The 21,944-nt window shown below is 50.1% G+C and overlaps 2 protein-coding genes across 5 annotated transcripts in view; one reads left to right on the top strand and one right to left on the bottom strand.

Annotated features, from left to right (window-relative positions):
- Nucleotides 1-21,944, top strand: part of LOC129853005 (cell division cycle protein 20 homolog B-like) — a 40,441-nt gene that overhangs the window by 10,966 nt on the left and 7,531 nt on the right. Inside the window, exons 1-8 of one of the 4 annotated variants that reach the window (XM_055918623.1) lie at nt 3,855-3,940; nt 4,704-4,938; nt 6,584-6,678; nt 9,763-9,810; nt 10,165-10,339; nt 13,979-14,196; nt 21,104-21,198; nt 21,287-21,515. In XM_055918623.1, coding sequence (XP_055774598.1) covers nt 4,758-4,938; nt 6,584-6,678; nt 9,763-9,810; nt 10,165-10,339; nt 13,979-14,196; nt 21,104-21,198; nt 21,287-21,515 — 1,041 coding nt within the window. In that variant the 5' untranslated portion in view covers nt 3,855-3,940; nt 4,704-4,757. Of the gene's footprint in view, nt 1-3,854; nt 3,941-4,703; nt 4,939-6,583; nt 6,679-9,762; nt 9,815-10,164; nt 10,340-13,978; nt 14,197-21,103; nt 21,199-21,286; nt 21,516-21,944 lie in introns of those variants that run through there. The other 3 variants (XM_055918621.1, XM_055918620.1, XM_055918622.1) reach the window with 3 other exon arrangements.
- Nucleotides 1,871-4,403, bottom strand: LOC129853011 (probable glutathione peroxidase 8). Its single transcript, XM_055918635.1, has 3 exons — nt 4,105-4,403; nt 3,651-3,912; nt 1,871-3,325 (listed from the first exon to the last, which is right to left on the bottom strand). Exons 1-3 carry the CDS (start codon nt 4,324-4,326, stop codon nt 3,162-3,164), a joined length of 648 nt encoding a protein of 215 aa, XP_055774610.1. The 5' UTR covers nt 4,327-4,403; the 3' UTR covers nt 1,871-3,161.

Consider the following 21,944-nt stretch of genomic DNA (forward strand, 5'->3'; position numbering starts at 1 on the left):
CACCTGTTGTATTCAGCATTTCACTGCAAGGTCTACTACACCTGTTGTATTCAGCATTTCACTGCAAGGTCTACTACACCTGTTGTATTCAGCATTTCACTGTAAGGTCTACTACACCTGTTGTATTCAGCATTTCACTGTAAGGTCTACTACACCTGTTGTATTCAGCATTTCACGGTAAGGTCTACTACACCTGTTGTATTCAGCATTTCACTGTAAGGTCTACTACACCTGTTGTATTCAGCATTTCACTGTAAGGTCTACTACACCTGTTGTATTCAGCATTTCACTGTGAGGTCTACCTACACCTGTTGTATTCAGCATTTCACTGTAAGGTCTACTACACCTGTTGTATTCAGCATTTCACTGTAAGGTCTACTACACCTGTTGTATTCAGCATTTCACTGTAAGGTCTACTATACCTGTTGTATTCAGCATTTCACAGTAAGGTCTACTACACCTGTTGTATTCAGCATTTCACTGTAAGGTCTACTACACCTGTTGTATTCAGCATTTCACTGTAAGGTCTACTATACCTGTTGTATTCAGCATTTCACAGTAAGGTCTACTACACCTGTTGTATTCAGCATTTCACTGTAAGGTCTACTACACCTGTTGTATTCAGCATTTCACTGTAAGGTCTACTACACCTGTTGTATTCGGCATTTCACTGTAAGGTCTACACCTGTTGTATTCAGCATTTCAATGTGAGGTCTACTACACCTGTTGTATTCAGCATTTCACTGTAAGGTCTACTACACCTGTTGTATTCGGCATTTCACTGTGAGGTCTACTACACCTGTTGTATTCAGCATTTCACTGTGAGGTCTACTACACCTGTTGTATTCAGCATTTCACTGTGAGGTCTACTACACCTGTTGTATTCAGCATTTCACTGTGAGGTCTACTACACCTGTTGTATTCAGCATTTCACTGTAAGGTCTACTACACCTGTTGTATTCGGCATTTCACTGTAAGGTCTACTATACCTGTTGTATTCAGCATTTCACTGTAAGGTCTACTACACCTGTTGTATTCAGCATTTCACTGTAAGGTCTACTACACCTGTTGTATTCAGCATTTCACTGTAAGGTCTACTACACCTGTTGTATTCGGCATTTCACTGTAAGGTCTACACCTGTTGTATTCAGCATTTCAATGTGAGGTCTACTACACCTGTTGTATTCAGCATTTCACTGTAAGGTCTACTACACCTGTTGTATTCGGCATTTCACTGTGAGGTCTACTACACCTGTTGTATTCAGCATTTCACTGTGAGGTCTACTACACCTGTTGTATTCAGCATTTCACTGTGAGGTCTACTACACCTGTTGTATTCAGCATTTCACTGTGAGGTCTACTACACCTGTTGTATTCAGCATTTCACTGTAAGGTCTACTACACCTGTTGTATTCGGCATTTCACTGTAAGGTCTACTATACCTGTTGTATTCAGCATTTCACTGTAAGGTCTACTACACCTGTTGTATTCAGCATTTCACTGTAAGGTCTACTATACCTGTTGTATTCAGCATTTCACTGTAAGGTCTACTACACCTGTTGTATTCAACATTTCACTGTAAGGTCTACTACACCTGTTGTATTCAACATTTCACTGTAAGGTCTACTACACCTGTTGTATTCGGCATTTCACTGTAAGGTCTACTACACCTGTTGTATTCAGCATTTCACTGTGAGGTCTACTACACCTGTTGTATTCAGCATTTCACTGTAAGGTCTACTACACCTGTTGTATTCAGCATTTCACTGTAAGGTCTACTACACCTGTTGTATTCAGCATTTCACTGTAAGGTCTACTACACCTGTTGTATTCGGCACACGTGACAAATAAACTTTGATTTGAACATGGATAAACATAACAGTCTTTAATCTATGTCAGAGCAAGACAAACTGAACAAGATGGCCATGTATACATGTAGTTACCAGAGAGTACTGACAAAAAGAGTTGTATGGAACAGAAAATCCACATTACACATCAAAGTGGTTCCGCCAGGCCATGATACTAGAAGTGGTTCCGCCAGGCCATGATACTAGAAGTGGTTCCGCCAGGCCATGATACTAGAAGTGGTTCGTCCAGGCCATGATACTAGAAGTGGTTCGTCCAGGCCATGATACTAGCTTAGTCGTAAACGACATGGCACATGGCCCACACACACACACACACCCACACCCTCAGAGAGACATACACACAGAGAGACACACACACACACACACACCCTCAGAGAGACCCACCCTCCGAGACACACACACAGAGACACACACACAGAGACACACACACAGAGACACACCCTCACAGAGACACACACACAGAGACACACACACAGAGACACACACACACAGAGACACACACACACAGAGACACACACACACAGAGACACACACAGAGACACACACACACAGAGACACACACACACAGAGACACACACACACAGAGACACACACACACAGAGACACACACACAGAGAGACACACACACAGAGAGACACACACACAGAGAGACACACACACAGAGACACACACACACAGAGACACACACACAGAGACACACACACACAGAGACACACACACACAGAGACACACACACACAGAGAGACACACACACAGAGACACACACACACAGAGACACACCCTCAGAGAGACACACACAGAGACACACACACACAGAGACACACACACACAGAGACACACACACAGAGACACACACAGAGACACACCCTCAGAGAGACACACCCTCAGAGAGACACACACAGAGACACACACAGAGACACACACAGAGACACACCCTCAGAGAGACACACCCTCAGAGAGACACACACAGAGACACACACAGAGACACACACACACAGAGAGACACACACAGAGACACACACACAGAGACACACACAGAGTCACACACAGAGACACACACAGGCTCTTATTCTAGTCTTGTTGCCATCCAGTAAAATACTAAATCCACCTACAGTGCAGTGAGCATGATCTTCTGCAAAGTTTGGCAAAGTGGCCAAATCATTTCCCACGTCACAGGGTAATAAAGTGTGTTGTAACGTTCGTCCGTCGTACAGTACCCCAGGACGTTCAATTGAACTCTTGAACTCAGAGGTGTAGTCACTCCTGTCTTGACAAGTTCCAAGTTCAAACCCGTTAGAGCTCTGCCCTTTTCTTCAGAATGATCTGGCGCACCATGGCCGTGGCCTCCTGACGCACGCTCTCGGCGGGCTCCTCTGTCTTCCAGTACCTCACCACCTGGCCCTCAGGGTTCACCAGGAACTTCCAGAAGTTCCACTTAGGAATCTTTTGTACAGAATCTGTATGATTGAATGGAAACAAACGTTTTGTCAGGCCCAATGTTCTATGTTGTGTTGTGTGCCAATGTACCACAATAACTACAATTGTTCCCAAACCTCCTACACTAATTCCTCATACACCCACAATGTCCATGAAAAACATCATCTTGAATAGAAAAAAGAAAATACAAACATTTTATTCAGACTAAAGATAAGGCTGTAAAGGCATATAGGCTAAGCTTTGTTTACTTGTGATAAACTTCACATAGTTTAGTCTTTTTCTAAGAACAAGAAGAACAATCTAGATTACATCTCTGGTTTAATGATAAAGTCTACTGTGTCCTACCTGTTATGAATTTGAAAGCTGGCTCCGCCTCCGATCCCATGACTTTGATCTTACTGAAGATAGGAAAGGTTACACCATGGGTTTTCTTGGCGTTGGCCTCGATGTCCCGGCTGGTCCCCATCTCGGTCTCCCCGAACTGGCCGCAGGGAAAAGCCAGCACGTTGAAATGGGACGTTCCCAGTTCCCGGTGCAGCTCTTGCAGAGAGCGATAGTTACTCTCTGTGTGTTCGCTGTGGCTCGCCACGTTGACAACCAGAGACGCCTGCGCGCAGGAATAAAAGCAGAGAATTGTAAACATTAGGCCTAAATACAATATTTTGATTTTTTTTGGGGGGGGACGTGCTAAATCGCAGAAACCAGTTATCAACATTTTAGAAAAACTAAGTGACTTCAGCAGTACGCCTACACTGAGTTCAGTTAGTTTACTTGCGTAGTTTTGCTGATGTGGACTTACTTTGCCTCGGTATCGCTCCAGAGAAACGCTTTTCCCTTTGGCGTCCTTCACCTCAAAAGAGTAGAAATCTTGCGGCTTCCGCGACTTAGCGATTTTGAGAAAACTATGTAACATTAATAAACATCCCATAACAACAGTCATACTTAGTAGAACCCTGACCATTCGTGATCGAGGGTTCGAGGGCTTGGTCGGGTAGCCCCCTAAAACCTCCAGCCCCTCCATCTTGGAGGGGGACAATGAGAGCTTGGGACGGGGGAAGGAGTTAGTGAACCACTGCTGGGTTGAGTCTGGCTGGCATAGCGAATTGAGGAGGCAACGGGTTTTGGAGGAGGTCTGTTCAGTGTTAGGCATCAAATTTCACTAAAGGAATTTCGTTTTTATGTCGATTTATCAAAACTCTGATTTATTATTTGTCTAGGCCTACATCTCGGGCAAAATCTTTACATCTGTAATGTTTTACTGTCGTCTACTTAAAATAAAAAAATGCGTAAGATTTGAACATAGGGATATACTTGATCCTATATCTTAGTTAATAACTCATGTTTTATCAGCCATTATTCTAATGTCAAGTCTATTTTCCTCTTCTTTTTTTTTTTTAGACAAGCACGGAGGCGCCTCATCTCTCAGCATCGTACAAGCGCTTCAAGAGTCGGATGGTGACCAGGCGGCTGAGCGCAGAGCAGCCTTTAGCCAGTAGCCCCATGGTCGCCAGGGGGCGCCATTCTCCCTGCCGGGAGTTCGACACGGTCTGTCAGAGACTGTCTCTGGATTCACCGCCAGGGGGCGCAGCGAGAACAAAACTACAAGAGCAGAACACAGAGACAAGCCTTCAAGGTTTGAATGAATGAAGGAAGGCATGAATGAAGGAAGGAAGGAAGGAAGGAAGGAAGGAAGGAAGGAAGGAAGGAAGGAAGGAATGAAGGAAGGAATGTTTTTTTTCTTATAATATAAGTAGCCTACTATAGGTAAGGTTTAACAGTTAGCTCTACAAGGTCTACTTCTATATTTTCAAACAGCCGCAAATTTACACAATGTTGGTTATGTGAAAAGGGCCTCATCCTATTTCCTGTTATTGTAAGCACCAATGACTGTAAATAAACACAGAGACATATACTGAGCAAAAATATATAAATGCAACATGTAAAGTGTTCCATGTTTCATGTGAAATGTTCCATAAGCACAAAATCTGTTTAGAACACCTGTCAGTGAGCATTTCTCCTTTACCAAGATAATCCATCCACCTGACAGGTGTGGCATATCAAGAAGCTGATTAAGCGGTGTAATCATTACACAGGTGCACCTTGTGCTGAGGAGTATTTCTGTCTGTAAAGCCTTTTTGTGGGGAAAAACTCATTCTGATTGGCTGGGCCTGGCTCCCCAATGGGTGGGCCTATGTACTCCCAGGCCCACCCATGGCTGCACCCCTGCCCAGTCATGTGAAATCCCTCGATTAGGGCCTAATGGAATTTTTTTAATTGACTGATTTAATTATGAACTGTAACTCAGTAAAGTCTTTGAAATTGTTTCATGTTGTGTTAATACATGATGCAAGCAGACTGTAGAAAAAGGCCCATGGAGTTGGTGAAAAGAATCCTTTAATTCATGGCCACTTGCTCAGCTGGGCCAGGGAGCGCTTTAATTAGGTCAGGTGGAAAATGTCCGACAGATGTCATCCCCATAAAAGGAGGAAATCGACATCGCCTCCGATCTCGCTGCTTTCTCTTCCTTAAATCCGTCTAATCCAGAAGTTCTGTGCGTCCACGAATCCACGTAAATCCACCGAATCTGTTACCTTTCATCTGAACTATCTGTTGCGATCAGGAGAGTGGGCCATCAGTTATTGTTTATAGTTATTACCGCGGAGCGCGGCTTGGAGCGCACGCTTCAAACCTATGGTGTAATGTGAATGGTCAATGATCACCTGCCCTACGGATCATCACAGGCCAATAATGCCATCGATTATATGGTTAATATGTAATGAAATTACATGTACACATGAAGACACTTGAAAGGGTGAAATATGAAACGTTATCGTTTGCTGAACTGCTCGATTCTGATATCAAACTAATGGGGATTATAGATTGAATAACCCGATCACTGTTTGTTTTATTCTTCTCATGATTTATGATAAATAGTTACGAGCATTAAATGACTCAAGGATGATTACTATTGACTTCTTAATGAACTGGATGTTTGAATTCCCTAAATTATGTTAATCATGAATGATTGTTATGATTTGATCTTTGTGATTATGAATTTGATTGGATACCTGTTATTCTGTTTCCTTTGTTATGCAGCGCAAACTACCCAGTATATATACCACGTTATGGTTAAAGGAATTCCTGCCTCAGTCTCATCCATTCCTCTGTCATCTGACCCGTGACCACTTGTTCACCTTCACTGTCAGTCATCCTACCTGTCCAGCTACCCACACAGATTCCACTAACCTTCTACTGACGGTGTGAACTTTCTCTTTCAGACGCAGTGACGGAGGCTGGAGTGTCAGACCTATCACAGCGTGTCGTCAGATCTGTCACCGCAGCGACCACTTACAGGAGGAATGTGCCTAAACAGGTTTATATACACACACACACACACACACACACACACACACACACACACACACACACACACACACACACACACACACACACACACACACACACACACACACACACACACGTTTTGTTCTTCTATTGTTGTGGGGACCTTCATTTGATTTCCATTAAAAAAAAAAAAAAAAAAAATCCTAACCCCAACTCCTAACCCCAACTCCTAACCCCAACTCCTAACCCCAACTCCTAACCCCAACTCCTAACCCCAACTCCTAACCCCAACTCCTAACCCCAACTCCTAACCCCAACTCCTAACCCCAACTCTTAACCCCTAACCCCAACTCTTAACCCCTAACCCCAACTCTTAACCCCTAACCCCAACTCTTAACCCCTAACCCCAACTCTTAACCCCTAACCCCAACTCTTAACCCCTAACCCCAACTCTTAACCCCTAACCCCAACTCTTAACCCCTAACCCCAACTCTTAACCCTTAACCCCAACTCCTAACCCCTAACCCCAACTCCTAACCCCAACTCTTAACCCCTAACCCCAACTCTTAACCCCAACTCTTAACCCCTAACCCCAACTCTTAACCCCTAACCCCAACTCTTAACCCTTAACCCCAACTCCTAACCCCAACTCCTAACCCCAACTCCTAACCCCAACTCCTAACCCCAACTCCTAACCCCAACTCTTAACCCCAACTCCTAACCCCTAACCCCAACTCCTAACCCCAACTCCTAACCCCTAACCCCAACTCCTAACCCCAACTCCTAACCCCAACTCCTAACCCCAACTCTTAACCCCTAACCCCAACTCCCAACTCCTAACCCCAACTCCTAACCCCAACTCCTAACCCCAACTCCTTAACCCCTAACCCCAACTCCTAACCCCAACTCCTAACCCCTAACCCCAACTCCTAACCCCAACTCCTAACCCCAACTCCTAACCCCAACTCCTTAACCCCTAACCCCAACTCCTAACCCCAACTCCTAACCCCAACTCCTAACCCCAACTCCTTAACCCCAACTCCTAACCCCAACTCCTAACCCCTAACCCCAACTCTTTAACCCCTAACCCCAACTCCTAACCCCAACTCCTAACCCCAACTCCTAACCCCTAACCCCAACTCCTTAACCCCTAACCCCAACTCCTAACCCCAACTCCTAACCTCAACTCCTAACCCCTAACCCCAACTCCTTAACCCCTAACCCTAACCCCTAACCCCAACTCCTAACCCCAACTCCTTAACCCCTAACCCCAACTCCTAACCCCAACTCCTAACCCCAACTCCTTAACCCCTAACCCCAACTCCTAACCCCAACTCCTAACCCCTAACCCCAACTCCTTAACCCCTAACCCCAACTCCTAACCCCAACTCCTAACCCCAACTCCTAACCCCTAACCCCAACTCCTTAACCCCTAACCCCAACTCCTAACCCCAACTCCTAACCCCAACTCCTTAACCCCTAACCCCAACTCCTAACCCCAACTCCTAACCCCAACTCCTAACCCCAACTCCTAACCCCAACTCCCAACCCCAACTCCTTAACCCCTAACCCCAACCCCTAACCCCAACTCCTAACCCCAACTCCTAACTCCTAACCCCAACTCCTAACCCCAACTCCTAACCCCTAACCCCAACTCCTTAACCCCTAACCCCAACTCCTAACCCCAACTCCTAACCCCAACTCCTAACCCCTAACCCCAACTCCTTAACCCCTAACCCCAACTCCTAACCCCAACTCCTTAACCCCTAACCCCAACTCCTAACCCCAACTCCTAACCCCAACTCCTAACCCCTAACCCCAACCCCTAACCCCAACTCCTAACCCCCAACTCCTAACCCCCAACTCCAAACCCCAACTCCTTAACCCCTAACCCCAACTCCTAACGCCAACTCCTAACCCCAACTCCTAACCCCTAACCCCAACCCCTAACCCCAACTCCTAACCCCCAACTCCTAACCCCCAACTCCTAACCCCCAACTCCTAACCCCAACTCCTAACCCCAACTCCTTAACCCCAACTCCTAACCCCAACTCCTAACCCCAACTCCTAACCCCTAACCCCAACTCCTAACCCCAACTCCTAACCCCAACTCCTAACCCCTAACCCCAACCCCTAACCCCAACTCCTAACCCTAACTCCTAACCCCAACTCCTTAACCCCTAACCCCAACTCCTAACCCCAACTCCTAACCCCTAACCCCAACTCCTAACCCCAACTCCTTAACCCCTAACCCCAACCCCTAACCCCAACTCCTAACCCCTAACCCCAACTCCTTAACCCCAACTCCTAACCCCAACTCCTAACCCCTAACCCCAACCCCTAACCCCAACTCCTAACCCCTAACCCCAACTCCTAACCCCAACTCCTAACCCCAACTCCTAACCCCAACTCCTTAACCCCTAACCCCAACACCTAACCCCAACTCCTAACCCCAACTCCTAACCCCAACTCCTTAACCCCTAACCCCAACTCCTAACCCCAACTCCTAACCCCAACTCCTAACCCCAACTCCTTAACCCCTAACCCCAACTCCTAACCCCAACTCCTAACCCCAACTCCTAACCCCAACTCCTAACCCCAACTCCCAACCCCAACTCCTTAACCCCTAACCCCAACTCCTAACCCCAACTCCTAACCCCAACTCCTAACCCCTAACCCCAACCCCTAACCCCAACCCCTAACCCCCAACTCCTAACCCCCAACTCCTAACCCCCAACTCCTAACCCCAACTCCTTAACCCCAACTCCTAACCCCAACTCCTAACCCCAACTCCTAACCCCTAACCCCAACTCCTAACCCCAACTCCTAACCCCAACTCCTAACCCCTAACCCCAACCCCTAACCCCAACTCCTAACCCCAACTCCCAACCCCAACTCCTTAACCCCTAACCCCAACTCCTAACCCCAACTCCTAACCCCAACTCCTAACCCCAACTCCTTAACCCCTAACCCCAACTCCTAACCCCAACTCCTTAACCCCTAACCCCAACTCTTTAACCCCTAACTGTAACTTAAAATAGTCCACATGGGGATATGGGAAATGTACTGAGGAAGGAGAATGTTTGTACTGTAAATCATGATGTTGTTGTAGGACTGGGTGTGTTCTGCGTCTGGAGAACGGGACAGATGCTCAGAGAAGGCAGGTACCGTATGACTGCTATGTTTAGACTTCTATTTACTACTGCTGTATCAGCAGTACACAAGAGGCTGGTGAGGGGAGGAACAGGCTCATAGTAATGTCTGGAATGGAGTGAATGAAATTCGATACCATTCCATGAATTCCTTACCAGCCATTATTATGAGCCAGTCCTCCCCAGTTAAGGTGCCACCAGCCTCCTATGCTACAATATAATTTCACTGTGTGTTTTAGACCTGTGTGTGTGTGTGTGTGTGTGTGTGTGTGTGTGTGTGTGTGTGTGTGTGTGCGTGTGTGTGCGTGTGTGCGTGCGTGTGTGTGTGTGTGTGTGTGTGTGTGTGTGTGTCTGCCCTGCAGCCGTTCTCTGTCCTGTATATGGCTCCCTCTGCTCCAGACCAGTCTCCAGACCAGTCTCCAGACCAGTCTCCAGACCAGTCTCCAGACCAGTCTCCAGACCAGTCTCCAGACCAGTCTCCAGACCAGTCTAAACCACAGCTGACTCTGGCACTGCCCTCTCTGCAGGATGACTACTGTGAGTGCATGGCTCTCACTCTTTCTCACACACAGAGAGAGTTAGGTTTAGGGTTAGGAGGTAAAATAAGATTTTGAATGCAAATGAAATGTAACTAACAGGCTTATCCATTGTGTTGTCGCTAACAGGCTTATCCATTGTGTTGTAGCTAACAGGCTTATCCATTGTGTTGTCGCTAACAGGCTTATCCATTGTGTTGTAGCTAACAGGCTTATCCATTGTGTTGTAGCTAACAGGCTTATCCATTGTGTTGTAGCTAACAGGCTTATCCATTGTGTTGTCGCTAACAGGCTTATCCATTGTGTTGTAGCTAACAGGCTTATCCATTGTGTTGTAGCTAACAGGCTTATCCATTGTGTTGTAGCTAACAGGCTTATCCATTGTGTTGTCGCTAACAGGCTTATCCATTGTGTTGTAGCTAACAGGCTTATCCATTGTGTTGTAGCTAACAGGCTTATCCATTGTGTTGTAGCTAACAGGCTTATCCATTGTGTTGTAGCTAACAGGCTTATCCATTGTGTTGTAGCTAACAGGCTTATCCATTGTGTTGTAGCTAACAGGCTTATCCATTGTGTTGTCGCTAACAGGCTTATCCATTGTGTTGTAGCTAACAGGCTTATCCATTGTGTTGTAGCTAACAGGCTTATCCATTGTGTTGTAGCTAACAGGCTTATCCATTGTGTTGTCGCTAACAGGCTTATCCATTGTGTTGTAGCTAACAGGCTTATCCATTGTGTTGTCGCTAACAGGCTTATCCATTGTGTTGTCGCTAACAGGCTTATCCATTGTGTTGTAGCTAACAGGCTTATCCATTGTGTTGTCGCTAACAGGCTTATCCATTGTGTTGTAGCTAACAGGCTTATCCATTGTGTTGTAGCTAACAAGCGGTCAAGTGAAATTAGGCAAGGTTGTTAAAACAAAAAAAACTTGATGGTTAAGCATTTTTTTAAATTGACAGTTAAATTTAGGCATTCATTACCACATTACCACTGGTTAAGGTAACCTTAAAAGGTTTGGCATACGGTTGAAACAGAAAACAAATAAAAACATGTGCCTAGACTTTGTGATTGAACCCGTGATCCTCGGAGGCAAAATGCGTAGTTTAATGGTATTATGTGCTCATGTTTTGTCACCAAAGCCCCCATATACTACCCACCACTGCGACCTGTATGCTCTTGTTGGCTGGCCCTCGCTTCATATTCGTGGCCAAACCCACTGGCTCCAAGTCATCTATAAGTCTTTGCTAGGTAAAGCCCCGCCTTATCTCAACTCAATGGTCACCATAGCAGCACCCACCCGTAGCACGCGCTCCAGCAGGTATATTTCACTGATCACCCCCAAAGCCAATTCCTCCTTCGGCTGCCTCTCCTTCCAGTTCTCTGCTGCCAATGACTAGAACGAACTGCAAAAATCACTGAAGCTGGAGAATCATATATCCCTCACTAACTTTAAGCACCAGCTGTCAGAGCTGCTCACAGATCACTGCACCTGTACATAGCCAATCTATAAATAGCCCAAACAACTACCTCTTCCCCTATTGTATTTATTTATTTTTGCTCCCTTGCACCCCAGTATCTCTACTTGTACACTCATCTTCTGCACATCTATCACTCCAGTGTTTAATTGCTATATTGTAATTACTTTGCCACCATGGCCTATTTATTGCCTTACCTCCCTTATCCTACCTCATTTGCACACACTGTATATATTATTTTTCTACTGTATTATTGACTATGTTTTGTTTATTCCATGTGTAACTCTGTTTGTTGCACTGCTTTGCTTTATCTTGGCCAGGTTGCAGTTGTAAATGAGAACTTTTTCTCAACTAACCTACCTGGTTAAATAAAGGTCAAATAAAAACATTTTTTTTTTGTTGTTGCCGCTAGTGGTATTGACGTCTTGGGGACCTGGACAAACGTTGAATACTGTAGTCTATCTGGTGTGATCTTGCTGGCTATAGCAGTGGAAGAAATGGACGTTTGTCTGTTGGATAGGGTTCAAGCTAAATTCTTTACCCAGATTGTCAGATTATGCATTTCTGGGAATGTGTGTGTGTGTGTGTGTGTGTGTGTGTGTGTGTGTGTGTGTGTGTGTGTGTGTGTGTGTGTGTGTGTGTGTGTGTGTGTGTGTGTGTGTGTGTGTGTGTGTGTGTGTGTGTGTGTGTGTGTGTGTGTGTGTGTGTATCTTGTTAATGGAAAGCAGAGTGACGCAACTGCTCTTTAACAGATTCTCCAGGAAGTGAAATATAAATTCCAAAATCAGACAATATCATATGATCATATGCAATTGTTAGTGTTTGTCTTCACAATCAGATTGTATGTATTTATTTTACTAGGCAAGTCAGTTAAGAACAAGTTCTTATTTACAATGACGGCCTACCAAAAGGCAAAAGGCCTCCTGTGGGGACGGGGGCTGGGATTAAAAATAAAATATAAATATAGGACAAAAAACACATCACAACAAGAGAGACAACACAACACTACATAAAGAGAGATCTAAGACAACAACATAGCATGGCAGCGACACATGACAACAACATGGTAGAAACACATCATGGTAGCAGCACAAAAGAGGGTACGAACAACAGCACAAAGGGCAAGAAGGTAGAGACAACAATACATCACTCACTGTGCTTTGTTGACCTTTAACAGAATGTGACTGGCAGAACGGGTGTTGTATGTGAAGGATGAGGGCTGCAGTAGATATCTCAGATAAGGGGGAGTGAAGCCTAAGAGGGTTTTATAAATAATCATTAACCAGTAGGTCTTGCGACGGGTACAGAGATGACCAGTTTACAGAGGAGTATAGAGTGCGGTGATGTGTCCTATAAGGAGCATTGGTGGCAAATCTGATGGCCGAATGGTAAAGAACATCTAGCCGCTCGAGAGCACCCTTACCTGCCGATCTATAAATTACGTCTTCGTAATCTAGCATGGGTAGGATGGTCATCTGAATCAGGGTTAGTTTGGCAGCTGGGGTGAAAGAGGAGTGATTACAATAGAGGAAACCAAGTCTAGCTTTAACTTTAGCCTGCAGCTTTGATATGTGCTGAGAGAAAGGACAGTGTACCGTCTAGCCATACTCCCAAGGACTTGTATGAGGTGACTACCTCAAGCTCTAAACCCTCAGAGGTAGTAATCACACCTGTGGGGAGAGGGGCATTCTTCTTACCAAACCACATGTCCTTTTGTTTTGGAGGTGTTCAGAACAAAGCTAAGGGCAGAGAAAGCTTGTTGGACACTAAGAAAGCTTGTTGGACACTAAGAAAGTTTGTTGGACACTAAGAAAGATTTGTTGTAGAGCAATGAAATCTGTTGCTGTAATTTTATTTATTTTTTATATATTTTTTTAAGTGTTATCTGTGATCGTTTTGTTTGTTTTGTGCAGTTTCTTTATCATTGTACCTAAACTGTATGTGTAAACATGTATACGCAGGGCCCAGCTGTAAAAGAGACCTTGGTTTCAGTCTGTATTCCTTGTTGAAATAAAGGTAGAATACAAAATTGAACACAAAATCACAAAATTTGTAGGTCAAACTCAAACACACACAAACAGAGCTGTTTATTTAATAGAATACTGTAACTGTAAATAGTATGTTTGTTAGATTTTAAAATTATCTCCTCTCCTCTCTCTCCTCAGACAGCCACCCGTTGGACTGGAGTAGCAGTGGTATTGTGGCCATAGCCCTGGGGTCCGATGTGTTCCTGTGGAAGGCAGAAACACACACTCTGCAGGGCTGCATCCACCCCAGAGCAGCACCTTCTCTCCCACTGAGCCTGTGTCATTCTGTCTCCTCTGTGTCCTGGAGCAGAGATGGATGTACACTGGGCATCGGGACCAAGGAGGGGGACGTACAGGTAGAGACAAAACATGCTCCAACCTTAGCGCAACAAATTCGTAAAAGATATTGTAACAAAATTCAATAATGCTGCAAATAAATTTAATTGATAGAATCTACAATCTATCTGTAATATTAAAGCTGATATACCACCCCCCCCCCACCCAAAAAATAAACATTTAAGAAAAAATATATTTTCTCACTAATTTGATTCGTAACATATCACACAAAATGGAGGACGTAGTACGCAAAAAACGGGGACCACTTTTAGCTCGTGAGCACCACTTTCAAAACTACAGGCTGAAATTATACACATGTTCTAGAGTGTGTCTTTAATCGACTAGCTCTCACAGTCTCATGTCAGAATTAGACGTTGCTCCGTGCTTCTCAAACATCACATTTTTAAAGTTGTTGCAAATGTCAAAATTTTGAAGTGTTTAATATTAAGTTTAGGCATTAACGCTGACTTTTTAAGGTTAGGGTTAAGATTAGGCATTAACTCCGAAGGATTAAGGTTAGGGTTAAGATTTGGGATTAGGTTTAAAACAAAAATCTCATAAACAACTTTCTTTAAAAAAAAAAATTAAAATAAATTGTATCCCATTTTCTCCCCAATTTTCGTGGTATCCAATCGCTAGTAATTACTATCTTGTCTCATCGCTACAACTCCCGTACGGGCTCGGGAGAGACAAAGGTCGAAAGCCATGCGTCCTCCGAAGCACAACCCAACTGCTTCTTAACACAGCGCGCCTCCAACCCGGAAGCCAGCCGCACCAATGTGTCGGAGGAAACACCGTGTACCTGGCCCCCTTGGTTAGCGCGCACAGCGCCCGGCCCGCCACAGGAGTTGCTGGAGCGCGATGAGACAAGGATATCCCTACCGGCCAAACCCGGACGACGCTATGCCAATTGTGCGTCGCCCCACGGACCTCCCGGTCGCGGCCGGCTGCGACAGAGCCTGGGCACGAACCTAGAGACTCTGGTGGCGCAGCTACCACTGCGATGCAGTGCCCTAGACCACTGCGCCACCCGGGAGGCCTCAAAAACAACTTTCTGTCGCTGGATTTGAAATTGCGACCTTTGGAATCAGAAGCAAATGCTTACGCCCGTCCACCATCCCCGTCCACAACCGAAACCTACGCGCTCACTGTTGCCCCTAGTGGACGGTTTCCACGTCATCTTCCGACATGGATGGACGTCAAATACTGACTTGTATCACGGGTAACCTGGCTGCTTTAATGTAATGCATGATATGTTTGTGTTTCCTTTGCGTGTGTTGGATTGTTTTGTTGGCAGGTCTTCATGTTGAAGGTATGTTGACAGAACAATATCACATCATCAAACACAGTGGAGTTATTTCCTGCTTCTGTCTTATAGTGAGGTTAGGTTTAGTTTAGCGCGACCATGTGCATGTCATATTCTACGTTAGTGATGTTTGTAAGACACCTCTCCCTCTGCCTCTACTTCTCCCCCCCTCTCTCCTTCTCCCTCCCTCTCTCTCCTTCTCCCCCCCTCTCTCTTTCTCCCTCCCTCTCTCTCCTTCTCCCTCCCTCTCTCTCCTTCTCCCTCCCTCTCTCTCCTTCTCCCTCCCTCTGTCTCCTTCTCCCTCCCTCTGTCTCCTCCCTCCCTCCCTCTCTCTCCTTCTCCCTCCCTCCCTCTCTCTCCTTCTCCCTCCCTCTCTCTCCTTCTCCCTCCCTCTCTCTCCTTCTCCCTCCCTCTCTCTCCTTCTCCCTCCCTCTCTCTCCTTCTCCCTCCCTCTCTCTCCTTCTGCCTCCCTCTCTCTCTCTCCTTCTCCCTCCCTCTCTCTCTCTCCTTCTCCCCCCTCTCTCTCCTTCTCCCTCTCGCCCCCTCTCCCCCTCCCCCTCTGCCTCTCCCTCTGCCTCTCCTTCTCCCCCCCTCCACCTCCCCCTCTGCCTCTCTGCCTCTCCCTCTGCCTCTCCGCCCCTCCTTCTCCCCCCTCTCTCCTTCACCCTCCTCCCTCCCTCTCCCTCCCTCTCCCTCCCTCTCCCTCCCTCTCCCTCCCTCTCTCTCCCTCTCTCTCCTTCTCCCTCCTTCTCTCTCCTTCTCTTTCCTTCTCCCTCCCTCTCTCTCCTTCTCCCCCCTCTCTCTCCTTCTCCCCCCCTCTCTCTCCTTCTCCCCCCCTCTCTCTCCCTCTGCCTCTGCCTCTCCCCCCCCACTCTCCTTCTCCCTCCCTCTCTCCTTCTCCCCCTCCTTCTCCCTCTGCCTCTCCGCCCCTCCTTCTCCCCCCTCTCTCCTTCACCCTCCTCCCTCCCTCTCCCTCCCTCTCCCTCCCTCTCCCTCCCTCTCCCTCCCTCTCTCTCCCTCTCTCTCCTTCTCCCTCCTTCTCCCTCCCTCTCTCTCCTTCTCCCTCCCTCTCTCTCCTTCTCTTTCCTTCTCCCTCGCTCTCTCTCCTTCTCCCTCCCTCTCTCTCCTTCTCCCCCTCTCTCTCTCCTTCTCCCCCCCTCGCTCTCCCTCTGCCTCTGCCTCTCCCCCCCCTCTCTCCTTCTCCCTCCCTCTCTCCTTCTCCCTCTCCTTCTCCCTCTGCCTCTCTCTCTCCTTCTCCCCCCTCCTTCTCCCTCTCTCTCTCCTTCTCCCCCCTCCTTCTCCCTCTGCCTCTCTCTCTCCTTCTCCCCCCTCCTTCTCCCCCCTCCTTCTCCCCCCCTCTCTCTCCTTCTCCCCCCTCTCTCTCCTTCTCCCCCCTCTCTCTCCTTCTCCCCCCCTCTCCCTCTCCCCCCCTCTCTCTCCCTCTGCCTCTCCGCCACTCCTTCTCCCTCCCTCTCCCTCCTTCTCCCCCCTCTCTCTCCTTCTCCCCCCCTCTCTCTCCTTCTCCCCCCCTCTCTCTCCTTCTCCCCCCCTCTCTCTCCTTCTCTCCCCCCCTCTCTCTCCTTCTCTCCCCCCCTCTCTCTCCTTCTCTCCCCCCTCTCTCCCCCTCTGCCTCTCCCCCTCCCCCTCTGCCTCTCCCCCTCTCCCTCTGCCTCTCCTTCTCCCCCCCTCTCTCTCCCTCTCGCCCCCTCTGCCTCTCCCTCTGCCCCCCTCCCCCTCCCCCTCTGCCTCTCCGCCTCTCCCTCTGCCTCTCCCTCTGCCTCTCCGCCTCTCCTTCTCCCCCCTCTCTCCTTCACCCTCCTCCCTCCCTCCCTCCCTCCTTCTCTCTCCCTCTCTCTCCTTCTCCCTCCTTCTCCCTCCCTCTCTTCTCCCTCCTCCTCCCTCCCTCTCTCTCCTTCTCTTTCCTTCTCCCTCGCTCTCTCTCCTTCTCCCTCCCTCTCTCTCCTTCTCCCCCTCTCTCTCTCCTTCTCCCCCCCTCGCTCTCCCTCTGCCTCTGCCTCTCCCCCCCCCCTCTCTCCTTCTCCCTCCCTCTCTCCTTCTCCCTCTCCTTCTCCCTCTGCCTCTCTCTCTCCTTCTCCCCCCTCCTTCTCCCTCTGCCTCTCTCTCTCCTTCTCCCCCCTCCTTCTCCCTCTGCCTCTCTCTCTCCTTCTCCCCCCTCCTTCTCCCCCCTCTCTCTCCTTCTCCCCCCTCCTTCTCCCTCCCTCTCTCTCCTTCTCCCTCCCTCTCTCTCCTTCTCCCCCCCTCTCTCTCCTTCTCCCCCCTCCTTCTCCCTCTGCCTCTCTCTCTCCTTCTCCCCCCCTCTCTCTCCTTCTCCCCCCCTCTCTCTCCTTCTCCCCCCCTCTCTCTCCTTCTCCCCCCCTCTCTCTCCTTCTCCCCCCCTCTCGCCCCCTCTCCCCCTCCCCCTCTGCCTCTCCCTCTGCCCCCCTCCCCCTCCCCCTCTGCCTCTCCGCCTCTCCCTCTGCCTCTCCCTCTGCCTCTCCGCCTCTCCTTCTCCCCCCTCTCTCCTTCACCCTCCTTCTCCCTCCCTCCCTCCTTCTCTCTCCCTCTCTCTCCTTCTCTCTCCTTCTCCCTCCCTCTCTCTCCTTCTCCCTCCCTCTCTCTCCTTCTCTTTCCTTCTCCCTCGCTCTCTCTCCTTCTCCCTCCCTCTCTCTCCTTCTCCCCCTCTCTCTCTCCTTCTCCCCCCCTCGCTCTCCCTCTGCCTCTGCCTCTCCCCCCCCTCTCTCCTTCTCCCTCCCTCTCTCCTTCTCCCTCTCCTTCTCCCTCTGCCTCTCTCTCTCCTTCTCCCCCCTCCTTCTCCCTCTGCCTCTCTCTCTCCTTCTCCCCCCTCCTTCTCCCTCTGCCTCTCTCTCTCCTTCTCCCCCCTCTCTCTCCTTCTCCCCCCCTCTCCCTCTCCCCCCCTCTCTCCCTCTGCCTCTCCGCCACTCCTTCTCCCTCCCTCTCCCTCCTTCTCCCCCCCTCTCTCTCCTTCTCCCCCCCTCTCTCTCCTTCTCCCCCCCTCTCTCTCCTTCTCCCCCCCTCTCTCTCCTTCTCCCCCCCTCTCTCTCCTTCTCCCCCCCTCTCTCTCCTTCTCTCCCCCCCTCTCTCTCCTTCTCTCCCCCCCTCTCTCTCCTTCTCTCCCCCCTCTCTCTCTGCCTCTCCCCCTCCCCCTCTGCCTCTCCCCCTCCCCCTCTGCCTCTCCCCCTCCCCCTCTGCCTCTCCCTCTGCCTCTCCCTCTCCTTCTCCCCCCTCTCTCCTTCACCCTCCTTCTCCCTCCCTCCCTCCTTCTCTCTCTCTCCCTCTCTCTCCTTCTCCCTCCTTCTCCCTCCCTCTCTCTCCTTCTCCCCCCCTCTCTCTCCTTCTCTCTCCTTCTCTTTCCTTCTCCCTCCCTCTCTCTCCTTCTCCCTCCCTCTCTCTCCTTCTCCCCCCCTCGCTCTCCCTCTGCCTCTGCCTCTCCCCCCCTCTCTCCTTCTCCCTCCTTCTCTCCTTCTCCCCCTCCTTCTCCCTCTGCCTCTCTCTCTCCTTCTCCCCCCTCCTTCTCCCTCTGCCTCTCTCTCTCCTTCTCCCCCCTCCTTCTCCCCCCCTCTCTCTCCTTCTCCCCCCCTCTCTCTCCTTCTCCCCCCCTCTCTCTCCTTCTCCCCCCCTCTCTCTCCCTCTGCCTCTCCGCCACTCCTTCTCCCTCCCTCTCCCCCCTCTCTCTCCTTCTCCCCCCCTCTCTCTCCTTCTCCCCCCCTCTCTCCTTCTCCCCCCCTCTCTCTCCCTCTCCCCCCCTCTCTCTCCTTCTCCCCCCCTCTCTCTCCCTCTCCCCCCCTCTCTCTCCTTCTCCCCCCCTCTCTCCTTCTCCCCCCCTCTCTCGTCCTTCTCTCCCCCCTCTCTCACCTCCACCTCTCTCGTCCTTCTCTCCCCCCTCTCTCACCTTTCCCCCCCTCTCTCTCCTTCTCTCCCCCCTCTCTCCCCCTCCCCCTCTGCCTCTCCCCCTCTCCCTCTGCCTCTCCTTCTCCCCCCCTCTCTCTCCTTCTCCCCCCCTCTCTCTCCTTCTCCCCCCCTCTCTCTCCTTCTCCCCCCCTCTCTCTCCTTCTCTCCCCCCTCTCTCTCCTCTCTCCCCCCTCTCTCTCCTTCTCTCCCCCCTCTCTCTCCTTCTCTCCCCCCTCTCTCTCCTTCTCTCCCCCCTCTGCCTCTCCCCCTCCCCCTCTGCCTCTCCCCCTCTCCCTCTGCCTCTCCTTCTCCCCCCTCTCTCCTTCGCCCTCCTTCTCTCTCCTTCTCCCTCCCTCTCTCTCCTTCTCCCTCCCTCTCTCTCCTTCTCCCTCCCCCTCTCTCCTTCTCCCTCCCTCTCTCTCCTTCTCCCTCCCTCTCTCTCCTTCTCCCCCCCTCTCTCTCCTTCTCCCCCCCTCTCTCTCCTTCGCCCCCTCTCCCCCTCCCCCTCTGCCTCTCCCTCTGCCTCTCCCCCTCCCTCTCCCTCTGCCTCTCTCTCTCCTTCTCCCCCTCTCTCTCCTTCTCCCTCTCGCCCCCCCTCCCCCTCTGCCTCTCCCTCTGCCTCTCCCTCTGCCTCTCCCTCTGCCTCTCCGCCTCTCCCTCTCCTTCTCCCCCCCTCTCTCTCCTTCTCCCCCCCTCTCTCTCCTTCTCCCCCCCTCTCTCTCCTTCTCCCCCCCTCTCTCTCCTTCTCCCCCCCTCTCTCTCCCTCTGCCTCTGCCTCTCCCCCCCCTCTCTCCTTCTCCCTCTGCCTCTCTCTCTCCTTCTCCCCCCTCCTTCTCCCCCCTCCTTCTCCCCCCTCCTTCTCCCCCCTCCTTCTCCCTCTGCCTCTCCCTCTCCCTCCGCCTCTCCCTCCGCCTCTCTCTCCGCCTCTCCGTCTCCCTCCGCCTCTCCTTCTCCCCCTCCCTCTGCCTCTCCTTCTCCCCCTCCCTCTCCCTCTGCCTCTCCCCCTCCCTCTCCCTCTGCCTCTCTCTCTCCTTCTCCCCCTCTCTCTCCTTCTCCCCCCTCCTTCTCCCTCTCGCCCCCCCTCCCCCTCTGCCTCTCCCTCTGCCTCTCCCTCTGCCTCTCCCTCTGCCTCTCCCTCTGCCTCTCCCTCTGCCTCTCCGCCTCTCCCTCTCCTTCTCCCCCCCTCTCTCCTTCTCCCTCCCTCTCTCCTTCTCCCCCTCCTTCTCCCTCTGCCTCTCCTTCTCCCCCTCCCTCTCCCTCTGCCTCTCCTTCTCCCCCTCCCTCTCCCTCTGCCTCTCCTTCTCCCCCTCCCTCTCCCTTTGCCTCTCTCTCCTTCTCCCCCTATGCCTCTGCCTCTCCGCCTCTCCCTCTGCCTCTCCGCCTCTCCCTCTGCCTCTCCGCCTCTCCCTCTGCCTCTCCTTCTCCCTCCCTCTCTCCTTCTCCCTCCCTCTCTCCTTCTCCCTCCTTCTCCCTCCCTCTCTCCTTCTCCCCCCCTCCCTCTCTCCTTCTCCCTCTCTCCTTCTCCCCCCCTCCCTCTCTCCTTCTCCCCCCTCCCTCCGCCTCTCCTTCTCCCTCTGCCTCTCCTTCTCCCCCTCCCTCTGCCTCTCCCCCTCCCTCTCCCTCTGCCTCTCTCTCTCCTTCTCCCCCTCTCTCTCCTTCTCCCCCCTCCTTCTCCCTCTCGCCCCCCCCTCTGCCTCTCCTTCTCCCCCCAGCTGTGGGATGTGGAGAAGAGGACCAGACTCAGAACTATAACGTCACACCTCTCTGGAGTGGGAGCGCTTAGCTGGAACCAACACGTACTCAGCAGGTGGGTTGTGTGTGTGTGTGTGTGTGTGTGTGTACTGTAAAGGATCTTGAGGAGTTGAGAAACACAACTATGTTCTTGTCCCTGACAGCGGTTCTGTTCTCGGGCTAATCCATCACCATGACTACCGACTTGGCACCCCGACAGTGGGTGTGTTCCACCAACAAGGGTCCGTGTGCGGGCTAGAGTGGGCGCCGCAAGGAGATTGGCTGGCCAGTGGCTCAATAGAAGGCCTCCTCAACATCTGGACCAATGACCTGGGGTCTAAGACGAAGACACACCCACCTGCCAGGACAATGACACAACCCAGTGCAGTCAAGGTGTGTGGCCTCAGTGTGTGTTCCCTACTACTGCTATGTTCTGTTACTACTACTACTACTACTACTACTACTGCTACTACTACTACTACTACTACTACTACTACTACTACTACTACTACTACTACTACTACTACTACTACTACTACTACTACTACTACTACTGCTACTAAACATAAATGTTCTGTTACTACTACTACTACTACTACTACTACTACTACTACTACTAAACACAAATGTTCTGTTACTACTACTACTGCTACTACTACTACTACTGCTACTAAACATAAATGTTCCGTTACTACTACTACTACTACTACTACTGCTACTAAACATAAATGTTCCGTTACTACTACTGCTACTACTACTACTACTACTAAACACAAATGTTCTGTCACTACTACTACTACTACTATACTGCTACTACTACTA

The sequence above is a fragment of the Salvelinus fontinalis genome, chromosome 4, assembly GCF_029448725.1.
Source record: "Salvelinus fontinalis isolate EN_2023a chromosome 4, ASM2944872v1, whole genome shotgun sequence".
NCBI lineage: Eukaryota > Metazoa > Chordata > Actinopteri > Salmoniformes > Salmonidae > Salvelinus > Salvelinus fontinalis.

What these genes read in the sequence shown, in the direction of transcription:
- LOC129853011 (XM_055918635.1), bottom strand. Translation starts at nt 4,326, where the DNA reads ATGGAGGGGCTGGAGGTTTTAGGGGGCTACCCGACCAAGCCCTCGAAC. An exon ending in TGGAGCGATACCGAGGCAAA is followed by an intron (nt 3,913 to 4,104) that starts GTAAGTCCACAT and finishes TCCTGCGCGCAG; the next exon opens with GCGTCTCTGGTTGTCAACGT. An exon ending in AGCTTTCAAATTCATAACAG is followed by an intron (nt 3,326 to 3,650) that starts GTAGGACACAGT and finishes TCAATCATACAG; the next exon opens with ATTCTGTACAAAAGATTCCT.